At 39.2% G+C, this 12,437-nt stretch overlaps 2 protein-coding genes across 4 annotated transcripts; both read left to right on the top strand.

Annotated features, from left to right (window-relative positions):
• Nucleotides 1–2,391: 2,391 nt before the first annotated feature.
• On the top strand, nt 2,392–8,200 carry alkbh8 (alkB homolog 8, tRNA methyltransferase). The gene is made up of 12 exons (XM_086081531.1): nt 2,392–2,542; nt 2,683–2,816; nt 2,892–2,992; nt 3,207–3,338; nt 4,097–4,192; nt 4,291–4,395; nt 4,830–4,900; nt 5,871–5,977; nt 6,069–6,229; nt 6,494–6,759; nt 6,992–7,141; nt 7,414–8,200. Exons 1-12 carry the CDS (start codon nt 2,405–2,407, stop codon nt 8,041–8,043), a joined length of 2,091 nt encoding a protein of 696 aa, XP_085937657.1. The 5' UTR covers nt 2,392–2,404; the 3' UTR covers nt 8,044–8,200.
• Nucleotides 8,201–8,992: 792 nt separating this feature from the next.
• On the top strand, nt 8,993–12,431 carry LOC147170813 (THAP domain-containing protein 6-like). 3 transcript variants are annotated; one of them, XM_086081533.1, is made up of 8 exons: nt 8,993–9,039; nt 9,203–9,312; nt 10,012–10,204; nt 10,331–10,444; nt 10,539–10,595; nt 10,790–10,958; nt 11,465–11,618; nt 12,013–12,431. In XM_086081533.1, the coding sequence occupies exons 1-8, from the start codon at nt 8,995–8,997 to the stop codon at nt 12,104–12,106; spliced, it is 936 nt and encodes a 311-aa protein (XP_085937659.1). In that variant the 5' UTR covers nt 8,993–8,994; the 3' UTR covers nt 12,107–12,431. The 3 variants fall into 3 exon arrangements, with proteins under 3 accessions (XP_085937659.1, XP_085937658.1, XP_085937660.1); XM_086081532.1 differs by having other exon boundaries at nt 10,751–10,958; XM_086081534.1 differs by lacking the exon at nt 12,013–12,431 and having other exon boundaries at nt 10,751–10,958; nt 11,465–11,622.
• The last annotated feature ends 6 nt before the right edge of the window (nt 12,432–12,437 follow it).

Below are 12,437 nucleotides of genomic sequence, written 5' to 3'. Positions count from 1 at the left end.
CACACATATTATTATTATTATTTTTTTTTTCTTAAGACACACATATTAATGACTAGTTTATAAATAGGTTACTCATTAAAAATACTGCACATTGATGGGGAAAGACAAATGAAAAGAATAACATGATTTGATTACAGAAATCCATCAACTAAATGTTTGCCTATTTCAGTACGTGCTAATTATACCTGCATTATAGGCCCAAAAATCGCTAGCAATAAAAAGTGTATTGAGCCTTCAGCTTTCCACATTTCGAGGGTCTTAAATGTTCTTACAAAGGGCAGCTGTGATTGGACAAGAGACAGGAATTCACCTCTGCTAAAGGCCAACCCGACCAAGACCATGTACTGTATGTTTAACAAGGATTGCAAACTCACCTTAGTACCATGTTCCATTACCAAATCGTTTTTTTCTGTTTTTGCTGACACTAAGTCTTTATTTTAATTTTTTATATAACATACATTACAGTTTAAAAAAAAAGAAGTCTTTTTAAAATTGTCTTTGAATTATAAATTGTTTTGGACTTGAATTATAAATTAGTTGCATAAACTTAAAATTTTACGAAAACAATCCGCCCCGGCTAATACAGCATTTGAGTTCAATTACAGTACTTTAATACCTTGAATACTTTTTCTAGAAAGAATACTAGAATACTTTATTGTAGCACATTACATAAAGTTGTAATCTGATTTTCCTTCATACAAAAATAAACCCAGCTGGTTTAGATTGATTTCATCTCTCTTACCTTGCTGTTTCATCACCTTGGTTTTTATATGATTCATCCTCCTCCAAGTACAGGCTGATCAGTTAACAGCCAAACCCTTTGGTCTAGTAAAGAACAGAACTACTATTTTAAAAACCCAGATCTGGTTTCTCCATTTACTCGTCTCCATCCAACAGTCCCCAGCTAATTAGAATACAAAGATGCCTTTGGCAAGACTGGTGTCTGGCTCCCAGCCCAGCATTTCAAAGAGTGGTGGCGAGCCTCAAGGTAGACACACCGTCCCACTCAAGTTCGCAATGTTTCATTACTCAGTAGCCGTGTTGAAGGTAAAAAAAAATAATTCGAAGCTCAACTTAAATATGTGCATGGGGAACAATGCATACAATTTGCAATGCAACACAAATATTTGGGAAATATGCCCTAAAAATGCCTAGAAAGCTCACAAAAAACAGATGTCAGCATATCTCTTGAGACGTTGCTTTACCACAGTTGAGGAAGGTTGCCATTTTTTTTTGCACTTTTCTTCAGGCTGCAACTCAACAATGTGTCTTTTACATTGTCATAGAACAGACAGTAGTCCACTTTGAAAGCTTTGTGATAGATAGAAACAGGTCATCCTACATTCATTACAAAAAAGAAAAAAAAGAAAGATAGTTTCAAGTGCTTTAAAAATAGATGTAGCTGAGTGCTGTTATCATGTAGGAAGGATCAGTCATGCGTTTCCCTTTCTGGCCAGCTGTTGTTTTGCAGACTAAACTGACGTCGAAGGGCTCCCACTGGCAAACCCAGCCTGGTGCAGCACTTTGATGACTAAAGACAGGTGAGTCCTACATTGCACAATAACTCAAGACACACAAAGATCCACATCCGCAATGGTTCGTGTAAACCAGGAATCACAAAGAGTTACACAAACAGATTCATAACTCGAGACAAGCTATGCAGGAATTCTGACCCGCCACGGGCACACACACATTTATCACTTAACAATTCAAGGGCCTGCTAAACTGTGAATGGCTTGCTCTTTGACAAAGAGTCCCAGGGAGAGTCACTCTCTTTAGTTAGTCCCTCAGTATCAAGCTAGCGATGACTAGAGAATGATCCTTGGAGTATTTTTTGCCAATCTTTTGATGGAAGATTAGAGAGGCATTAAAGCATGGCATTGCTATCATTGTTTGGGTTGTATATAATGTGGCCATAAGTGAAAGTAAAATATGTTTGATTATCAGGTTTGAACAAAGAAAGTGTACCTCCACTTTGGTTTTAACAATCCGGTTGATGCCTCTGAGCACGCCACACTTGCACAATTTATTGCTATCCAATACAAAAGCTGCACCATAGCGTCTGCCTTCACAACTATAATGATGCTGATCTTTGAATGACACTACAATATTGTTTATTGTTGTGGGTGTAGTTTGCCGTTTTTGAGTCTCTCACACAAAGCGACGTTTCTTGAGAGACTCAAAAGTTTGATACTTTGTGGGGAGTATGTGCTGCATTGTCCAACATGCAGCAGAAATGGTCGGAGAGAGGAAAATTAGTTTTCACTAGCGTTCCTGAGTTCCAGTGGAGGGCAGCAATGCACTTGGCGTGACCAGTCTGACAAAAATTAAGAAGAAGAAGAAGAACACTGTAGGAACCATCAGCGTTTCACGTTTCTACCGGACAAACCTAAAAAGACGCACAATGGAGATAAATGTGGAAAACAACTTCAAGGCTCGCCATAGGGGTAAAGTTGACAAGAAACTTATCCGTAAACAGATTAAATCCAGTCACACTTTGCTGAAACACGAAGGAATCAATACTACGTCGGAGCCCACCAAGGTAATTACATAAACAGAGAAGCTAAGAAAGGGAATGTAGCGTCATATCATATACAGATGTTTTTTTCTAACTGTGTGATGGCAGTATGATGTTTTTCTTTCACACAGTCTAATGGAAATGTATCTGTGTGTGCTCTTTAGAATTTGGTGGTGGCTAATGGTGGCCTGGGGAATGGTGTCAGTAGGGAGGAGCTGTCTGATGTGCTAAAAGAGATCGGGGAGGTGGAGACCCTCCTCATGCCCCCTCACAAGCCCTATGCTTTTGTCACATATGGGTAAAATCAATCATAGAATCTCCTTTTGGTAAGTGTTAACATATTTGCCTCCTTATGCTGTTGCTCTTCATGCAGATCTGAGGAGAATGCCCGGAAAGCTCACATCCACCTGAATGGACAAACACTTCAGTGTAGAGAGAATAGTGTGACTCTCTATCTCAGTTTTGTTAACTCAGGTACTGTAGCATTTTGTCATCTGTTTTGGGACACGAGGGTTGGTGATTTGAATTGCACCGTGCACAAAAATAAGGAAAATTGAAGCGCTTCAGAATGATAATGGATGGATGGAGGAGACTGATTGTTTCCAAGATTCTAGTCTGCTTCCATGTTACACATTGTCATTCTGAATGAATGATTATTTCCAAACAATATTTATGTGTATGTTTACAGTGCCGTGTGAAAAGCAGGCTTGTGTGACTTTGCCAACTGGACTGGTGTTGGTGGAGGACTTTGTTTCTCCAGAGGAAGAAGCTCTACTGCTTGCTGCCATCGACTGGTCGTCTACTAGTGATGATGTCACTGGTAAGGAGGAGCTGTGTAATGTCTTGTAGTGACTCAAGCTTACTTCTAGTATTGCAGTTTGGCATAAAACTCAACATTAATCCAAAGTAAAGTCTGAAAACAGTCTAAAACTTGATGCCTATTCACTTTTAGTTTGTTCTATTAAAAAAAAAAACGACTTTGACAATAATTTCTAGAGTCAATTTGTTCTACGTGCAAACCTTTAATTGTACAGGCAATGCTTTAAGTAAAATGTTAACTGTTAACATTGTTATCTGTCATGAGAGTGGAAAAATATGTTAACAAAACCTTAACCGTTCACCATGCATAATAACTTCACAAAACTAAAATTAAGTAATATTCATCACCCTTTCCGGTGCTTGACAGACATTCAATGAGGTAACAGGAAAGTGTTTGATGAGCAGTTTCCATCCATCCATCCATCATCTGTACTGCCTAACCTCAACAGGGTCGCGAGTGTGCAAGAGCCTATCCCAGTTAACTTTGGGCGAGGGGCTGGGTAGATCCCAAACTGATCGCTAGCCAATTGCAGGGCATTATTAATTTAGTGTTAAGTTCTGTTGTGTATAATATGTATATTAATATGATAATGGTTTAAATTCCAAGTTTTGTTAGGGAGAAAGCAATGTACCTTGTATATAGCTGAATTTACTACTACATACTATAGGTACATAACCAAAGCAGTATATTTGATCATGTTAGAAGACTAATCATTTAACTGATTTGCCAGCTGAAATCTAATGTTCTATCCTACACAGCACAAAAAGCTCTGAAGCACAGAAGAGTCAAACATTTTGGCTTTGAATTTCGCTACGACAACAACAATGTGGACAAAGACAAGCCATTACACGTAGGTAAGATGAGTTGCATTTAACTATAAGTTTTATTTCAACTTTTCACCTGCATGATTATGGGAAAAGCTGAATGCGAAAGTGTGTGTATGTGTATCCAGGTATTCCCGAGGAGTGTCAGCCTGTACTGCAAAGAATTATGGAGAGTGGACACACAAAGTTCATGCCCGATCAGCTGACTGTAAACCAGTACGAGTCTGGACAGGGTTTGTTCTAGCATGTATATATGTCCTACAGCGTCATAGCCACTTTCATATAACAGGTGACAAATAGATCCATTAAGAAAAGAAAAAAAAAAAGCTGTGGTGACGAATACACACAGTTAAAAAAAATACAATTATTGGGAGGGAAATTAGTTACACATTTAGGTTTATTCATATCATAGGCAATATGTAGGGTTGCATTTGTTAGGTTTACAGTCATTGTCACTTTGTACAGAAAATGTTTTATTTTTACCACAAGATGGCAGCACAGCCTTTGCACACATGAAGGAAGTTGATTTTCTCTTCTTTCTTTAGTTGAACATTGACTTACTGCAAAATGTTTTGTGTTTAAAAAAAACAGAGCTTACAAACAAACTTTGGTTTTAAATATGTAAATGAATGTAGTGTTTAATAATGATGATTTGTTACATTTGTAGGTATACCTCCTCACGTGGATACTCACTCTGCCTTTGAGGACGCCATCCTTTCACTAAGCCTGGGGACAAAGGTATGAAATGACTTTCCTAGCCTCAAAGGAACCCTAACCCTTCTTCAGCAATGAAGTAACCACATTTTTGCAAAGACCTCTCAGTATGATATATTTCAGTCTTGCACTACTTGAAATTAGAAACACCTTAAGAAACATTTAAGACAGTATGTAAAATGGAGTCTTTAAGTGCTTGTATACTAATAGTTGGGTCTCCAGCATAGCTGCCCGCCTATTTAATGTCTAACCACCAAGTACATATTTCCCCCACCCCCACACCACCTCATCCTTTGCATGATCCTTGAGGTACTTTTGCAAAATAATTTCATTAAGACACTTGAGAATTGTTTTAAATTGTGAACACGCCTCCTCTAATGGTTGGCCTTGAATCTTATTAGATTGTTATTGTGCAAATGTACACGGTGTGAGGGGCTTTGTAGAGAGCGTGGTCAGCTGTTTCAGGGAACAGTCGGATTCATTTGTCTGTATTCCATCAGCACATCTATGCATGCACGCACGCGCGCACACCGATCTTCACAAAATTCAATTTACCTGCTGTCAGAAGTTGCGCAGGATGCAGTTGGAAATAGCGTCGGTGTAATTTCCCTCAAGAGTTCACGCTGTTCTGCTCCGGAAAGGAAAGGAAAAATTAGAATCAAACATCTCTCATGATGATGATGATGATGATGATGATGATGATGATGATGATGATGATGATGCTTCTGCAGCATGTTAGTGAAAATGAGCACCGCTGTGCCTGCCTTATTCTTTTGGTTAAAAAGAAGAAATTTGGATCATAACAGTCCATGATGTTGAAGCAATCTACCGTAATTAGAAGCTGAACAGCAGGATATTATTTGGTCCGATTTAAGTGACTAAACAAAAAGCTTTGGCCCATTTTCTTTTGTTGACAGACATGTAGTTACTGCATCCCTTGTTTGTTTTCGTAATTGGTTGTAATCATTTTTGTTTTCTGCGTTTCTTCTTACAGACTGTGATGGAGTTTCGCCATCCCGACGGCCGTGTAGTAAGCGTGTTTTTGCCAGCACGGAGTCTCTTGGTGATGCAAGGGGAGAGCCGTTACCTCTGGACTCATGGGTCAGTCCACAGCAGGGGTTCAATTTTTACTGGTAAGATTTAATTTGTCATAACATTTTGTTTGTCTTTTCTTTTCTTTTTTTTTAAACAGAATCACTCCTCGTAAATTTGACACGGTGCCCGCAAGCGACTCCCTATCCTCGGGCCCGACAACATGTGACTTTGGTGCCCTCAACCAACTCACTTTGAGCAAAAGGGGCACTCGAACGTCTTTCACTTTCCGCAAGATCAGACATGAACCTTGCTGCTGTGGTGAGCCCTATTCAAGTGCACGATGACGTGATACTTTTTTAAAATATGAATTTTATATACCACCTCTACTGTATTCCATTTTGTTCGCCATCACTTGAATTACAAAAGATGTAATATGCATTGCCACACATCCCAATGCAAACAAGCATACATTGTCTAGTGGATTATACATTATAGGCTGTCCAAAGTAAATACAAATAAAAAGTTAATTAAATACTGTAGGTTATATTTATAGTTTTGCTTCCTGCTCCCCCCCCCCCCCAGCTTTTCCCTCCACTTGTGATAGTCAAGGAGCTCTCTCTCCACCGTCTCCCCCCTCGCTTCCTCGAGGCCGCGGTGATGCCGCCCGTCTGGAGGATGAGTACGTTCACCGGGTGTACGACGCCATCGCCCCCCACTTCAGCAGCACGCGTCACTCCCCTTGGCCTCGTGTGTGCCACTTCTTGGCCTCGCTCATGCCTGGAAATGTGCTGGCTGATGTTGGCTGTGGAAATGGAAAGTATCTGGGTGTCAACCCGGAGGTCATTAGTGTGAGTACCGCTTTCTTTGTCATACTATTATATTTCTTGTGTGACTTTTTAATAGTTTATTGATGCACGCACAAGTGAGGAAATGTTTTTCCTCCGCATTTTCTGAACATACAGATTTTGCATGCTTTTCTTTTTTAAGAACTAGTATAAATATTCTGCTTAAAAAATGGGACTTTGCCTTTTTTCTTTGTAGAAATCATAATATATTGTATGTTTGTTTCTTGTGTACCAGGTGGGCTGTGATCGGAGCAGCGCCCTCGTCCAAATCTGTGCTGAGCGAGGTTTCCAGGCATTTGTTTCCGATGCCCTCTGTGTCCCGCTTCGAACGGCTTCTTGTGACGCCTGCATCTCTATAGCTGTCATACACCACTTTTCCACACCAGTATGTATTGTAAAAGGACACAGTGAAAAGAAGACAGTAATACGGACATTATACATTCGATCTGACCAAAATACAATGACAAATTGTGGACAATTGTGTACTTCCAATGTTTTGGGGATAGCTTGGGGGAAATGGTTTCAGTTATAGCAATGCTGTGCTCCAACTCCTCAACTCAGGTCCAAATGCATGCTTGGAGGGGAAATTGACTGTAACCTGACCTTTTGTTTTTCTTGAAGACTAATCTAAAATGTTTGTGAATTATTTTGTCGTAGGAGCGTCGCTTGGCAGCTGTGAAGGAGTTGGTGAGACTTTTGAAGCCTGGGGGTCACGCTCTCATTTATGTCTGGGCTTTTGAGCAAGAGTACAAGCAGCAGAAGTCCAAGTACCTCAAAGACCACAACCCTAAAAGCAATACAGCCAAGGATGACCCTGAGCCTGACGGAAAATCCACTATATGTACGGAGAGCAACCCTGAAGATAACAAGAAAAGTCCCTCAGATGATTACAAAGTGACTGATGACAAACTTAGTGTTCATATTAATCGCACGGCCTTCAACTCTCGGGACCTTCTTGTTCCATGGCATCTCAAAGACGGAAAAAGAAGGGAGGGTGACTCAGGAAAGGCGAGGACAGATATAGATAAAACAAAGTGTAAAAAGGTTTCAAAAGACTCTCGTCCAAAAAAGTCCGAGTCCAGCATTAGATCCCACTGTAATGTCGACAGTCATCATGAGTCAGAAAGGCAGTGTGGCCTGGTGCCCGTCTTCCACCGTTATTACCACGTGTTCCAGCAGGGAGAGCTGGAGCAGCTGTGTATGCAGGTGAAGGGAGTCAAAGTGCAGAGTAGCTACCATGACCAGGGCAACTGGTGTGTTATTTTAGAGAAGGACTCTGGAAGTTGAAGTCCGTAATTGGAGCTAAATTTCTCGGTCGGGGGTAAGGTACAATCAAAGATTATTTTAACAGCCGAGGAGAATGCATGATGGATCTAGAATATCGCTCAGTAGAGTGCAAACCTCGGGACCTTGAAATGTTTTAATAAAAAAAAAGAAGTGAAAATTTGACTTGTGATGTACTATTTTATTATTTTAGTGTTTGATTATGAGGCACGTGGTGCCAGGAAGCTCTGAAGGACCACATGAGTAGCCACGGGCCTGTGTAATTGGGAAATGTTAACAACGGCAGAGATTTATAGAAATAAAGTGTTGCATGTTGATATGTATGTTATTGTGAGAACTTAACATGATCAGTGTCATCATATAAATGAAGAGGGTTGGGGAATTCAGGTAAAAAAAGTAAAAACCCTGAAACTATTTGGCCTGCTTGTACTCAGCAGGTGGAGATGAGCTTGTTACCTGCCAATAAAGTAAGAAGCACCTGTGGCTAAAACCAATATGTGGCATGATTTTTGCTTTCTGGTCCTGGATTCCCCAACCCTGTAAAATTAATGAATATCATGATAATATAACATGATAGTAAAAACATTATTAAAGCTTGAGCAAATTTCAATTTCAGAAGTTTGTATCAAATTTGTAGCCCTTGGCATTAATGATTCAGTACCCATTCTCAAATTATCAGCTTTGAAAAGGTTGGTGACCTATTTCCTAGATTAAATAAAGCTTGTTACTTTTGGAAAACATCAAAACGGGAAATATGCAATGAAATGGAATCTATTCAACATGTTTTTATGAAGTGTAAAGAGGTGACATAAGAAAAATAATGAAATTAGTATTTTTTAGTGTATTAGTACTAGAGAAAATAATTAAAAAGTTATTATTACTATATTTTTTGCTTGATGGACAGGACAGCACTAATCATTGCAGATCATTAGTTGGCGCTAGTGTGTTCTATTCATGTGTGAACCAGAACACGACGAAGAAGAAGAGCGCAGTTTTGAGGTATGTTTGTTTGTGTTCATGAAATAACTGAATTTTTACTGCTTTTGACACATCTTAAGATTGTTATTCACATCAGACGTGTACAAGACTGGTGGACACGTTGTTTATCAGTTTTAAAAAATTTTTTTTTAATTATTTAAACAAATGACTTCCATGTTTACAGTCCAGCACCTCAGAAGACGTACGAAGGAAGATGCCCGAGTATTGTGTTGCTCATGGTTGCAAAAATGAGCGAAATGCCAAGGTCAAGGCACGGAATATTACCTTTCACAAGTATGTTTGAACTCTAGTTTTGTCCGTACTTGTTATTTAAAAGTAATTTGAATACAAATGTAACCCGTAGTCCACTAGAGAGTAAAATGCTAACAGCCAAAGCGGTGTTGGCAACATTTGTTGAAATTGTTTTATGCTCAAATTAATTATATAGCCTAAAAGGGCATTAAATACATTTGACTAAATCCACCCGTTTTTATCCGTCCCAGGAGGCAGCCATTTTGTCACTTGCTGTCAACTAAAATGACATCAAGTTGCTCAGGGCTCAGGTAACGATCAATCATAGTTAAGCATCAGAAAAAATGGCCGTTACCTGAGCCCTGAGCAACTGACAATTCCGATTCTGATATTTCCCTAATGCAAAGGCTTCCTTTACCCAGTGAAAACAAAGGACGGATCGTATTGCTTGCCTATGACAAGCATACAACCCAGGCACATTGTAGTCAAATGACATTTCATCACATTTTGAAATCAAATTACAACAATGCATGCTTTCACTTTTTTGACATTTCACACAGGTTAACTCACCCTTTTGGATTTTGTCTTCATACTGTATACCAGAACATGACTCGCCTCTGATAAACCTTAATGTCCAACCATTCAGGAGATGGCAGCAATCTTGTGCCATGCTACAAAATAAATGTATAACTCTGAATATTAAAACATTAATGAACAAGGTTATTGTTGTCTGTGTTTAAGGTTCCCAAAAGAAAAACATAAAAGGAGGCGGTGGGAAGTTGCCCTGTGTAGAGAAAACTTCGTAGCCAGTGACTACTCCGTTCTCTGCAGTGCTCATTTTAAACCTGAGGACTTCGACAGGACCGGACAAAATGTCCGACTTAGAAGTGGGGCTATGCCATCAGTTTTCAGCTTTCCCGATCATCTCCAAAAAGTAGGTATATTGCAAAAGTATGTGTATCATGAAGATTTGAATACAGTAGGTGTTTTAGATGTGTATATAATCACTGTGTTGAATTATTTGGTTTTAATCTATATTTCAATCTTTTTGTCGTTTTAGCCAGTAAAAGGTAGGAAAACGCTGGCTTCTAAGAGAGCTGATCTAGAGACAACGGACCTGTCTCAGGATGTCTTGAAACCAGAACACCCTGAGCCAATTGTTGAGAGTCCTAAGGTTATAACCATATGGATTTGTCACTATTGATCTTACATTGTAACCTGCTGTTGTTTGTACTAATCCTTGTTTCTTCTGTCTTTGTCATATCCAGAATGGTGATTTTGGGATTAACGATAACATTGAGAACGTTTCCCAGTACCATGCACCTGTGAGTGCTTTTGATGGCTGGATTTTTCACGAGTTTTTGAAGCCTCAATTAATTTTTTTATTCATTCAGGCTTGGTCGCAAATTCACGACTTTTATTTTTATGTTTCAGGGACTTTAAACCCAAGTCAAAATATTTTCATCCACCTTTCTCTTAGGATCACTCCTATTCATTGCCGTCTGCTGTTCTTCTAAAGAAAAGACTGGATGAAGCCCTAGCAAGAGTGGAGAATCTGGAACGGGAGAGCAGGAATGCAAAAATCAGGGAAAGTAGGGCCAAGGATACAGTTCGCTGCCTGATCGACCAACTGAAGGAGAAGGACCTCATCAACATAGAGCTTCAAGACAAGCTTGATTTTTACTCGGGTACATTTGAAAATACAATTTAAGTGTACAGTATGAAATCCATAATTATTGGTACCCCTGATTAAGATGTGTTCTTTAGCTTGTAGTATTTTTTTTTCTTCAAATAATAAATATAGGATGGTGGACCAAAGTCAAAAAGAGGAAAATTCAACCTTTAGGCGCATTTATTCTGAGGGGAGGGGATCCCACATTAAGTAATAATTATTTTACATCAAACCATGTGTGCCACAATATTAACACCCCTTATGTTAATACTTTAGAATATTCCTTCCACAGACTCTTTAAAATTTAAAGTTTAAATCATCCAATAACCTGGGCCCACGCCTCTGTAGAAATGTTGCACATAAATGCCCAACTCCCTCGATTCAGCGTCTCTGCACTTGATTTAAGTGTTAGTTTAGCTTTAGCACATTTATCTTTAATAATTGACTTTTATTGTCTTACCAGACAGCAAATTTATGCAGGCAAAACTGACTCAGTGATGTGTTTTTACTACTGAATTTCAGGGCTTAAACTCGACCTCCTTGCAAAGAGGAGCCATGAGTACTCTAAGGACCAGCGCGAATTTGCCCTCACGCTCCACCTCAATGAACCAAAGGTTTATCACTACCTCCGAGAGACTCTGCAACTTCCACTTCCACATTCAAAGACTTTGCAAAAGTAGGCATGCTGCACTTTTGAAAAAACAAACAAACATTGATGAATGTACTGGTTTGAATACATTTAACATTGAAGGTTTGCATCGATAATGTTTTACGTTGGAGAGAACAGATCTTTGACAATAACTTCAATTAGGATGCATTGTAAGCTTATAGATCAGGTTTTTTAAAATTATTTTTGAAAAAATTAGTTATTGAATATATGCAGCGTTTTATCTGAATTGATCAATTCAGTCATTGTCAGTGGGAGCTGGTCTTCAACTCAATCCGAGCATCCATATGGATTTTAAAATGGAGCATTTTCAAGTAAATGAAGTTGACAAAGATATATTACATCTGTTTTATGTTTTTTCCCTTTTTGGTATGTTTTTCCTTCTTTTTTTTTCATTTTAAAGGTGGAAGGGACAACAACCTCATGACAGGACAATTCCAGATGATTTTCCGCCATGTGAAGATTCAGAGTTGAACCAAGTGGGTGAGGCAACGTGATGGGACAGGACGAGGTTGTGTTCCTGTCTGCCCTTGAGATGTCCCCTGATGCAGCAGCAGAGGAACCACATGAGTTTCCATCCCCTTCTACTGACCTACCTGCGATCATGAGCGACCATAGCAACCTGCCCACCTGTTTTGATGGCCTTGTTGAAAATATCCTGGTCGAAAATATCCTGGTCTGTGTTTCCAGGTTTGTTGATTGACAGATATCATAAGATGTTATGTGAATATGTATATTGTGATGTAAAAACATTTCTAACAACACACTGGTTTCTTGTATCATAGCTACATGTCTAATTTGTAATAAAACTGCATAAAGTTGCTTGGA

This window comes from Leptonotus elevatus, chromosome 7 (assembly GCF_054856555.1).
Source record: "Leptonotus elevatus isolate MCC_2025b chromosome 7, RoL_Lele_1.0, whole genome shotgun sequence".
NCBI lineage: Eukaryota > Metazoa > Chordata > Actinopteri > Syngnathiformes > Syngnathidae > Leptonotus > Leptonotus elevatus.
Note: the sequence above shows the minus strand (reverse complement) of the source record. Positions and strands in the feature narration are given on the sequence as shown.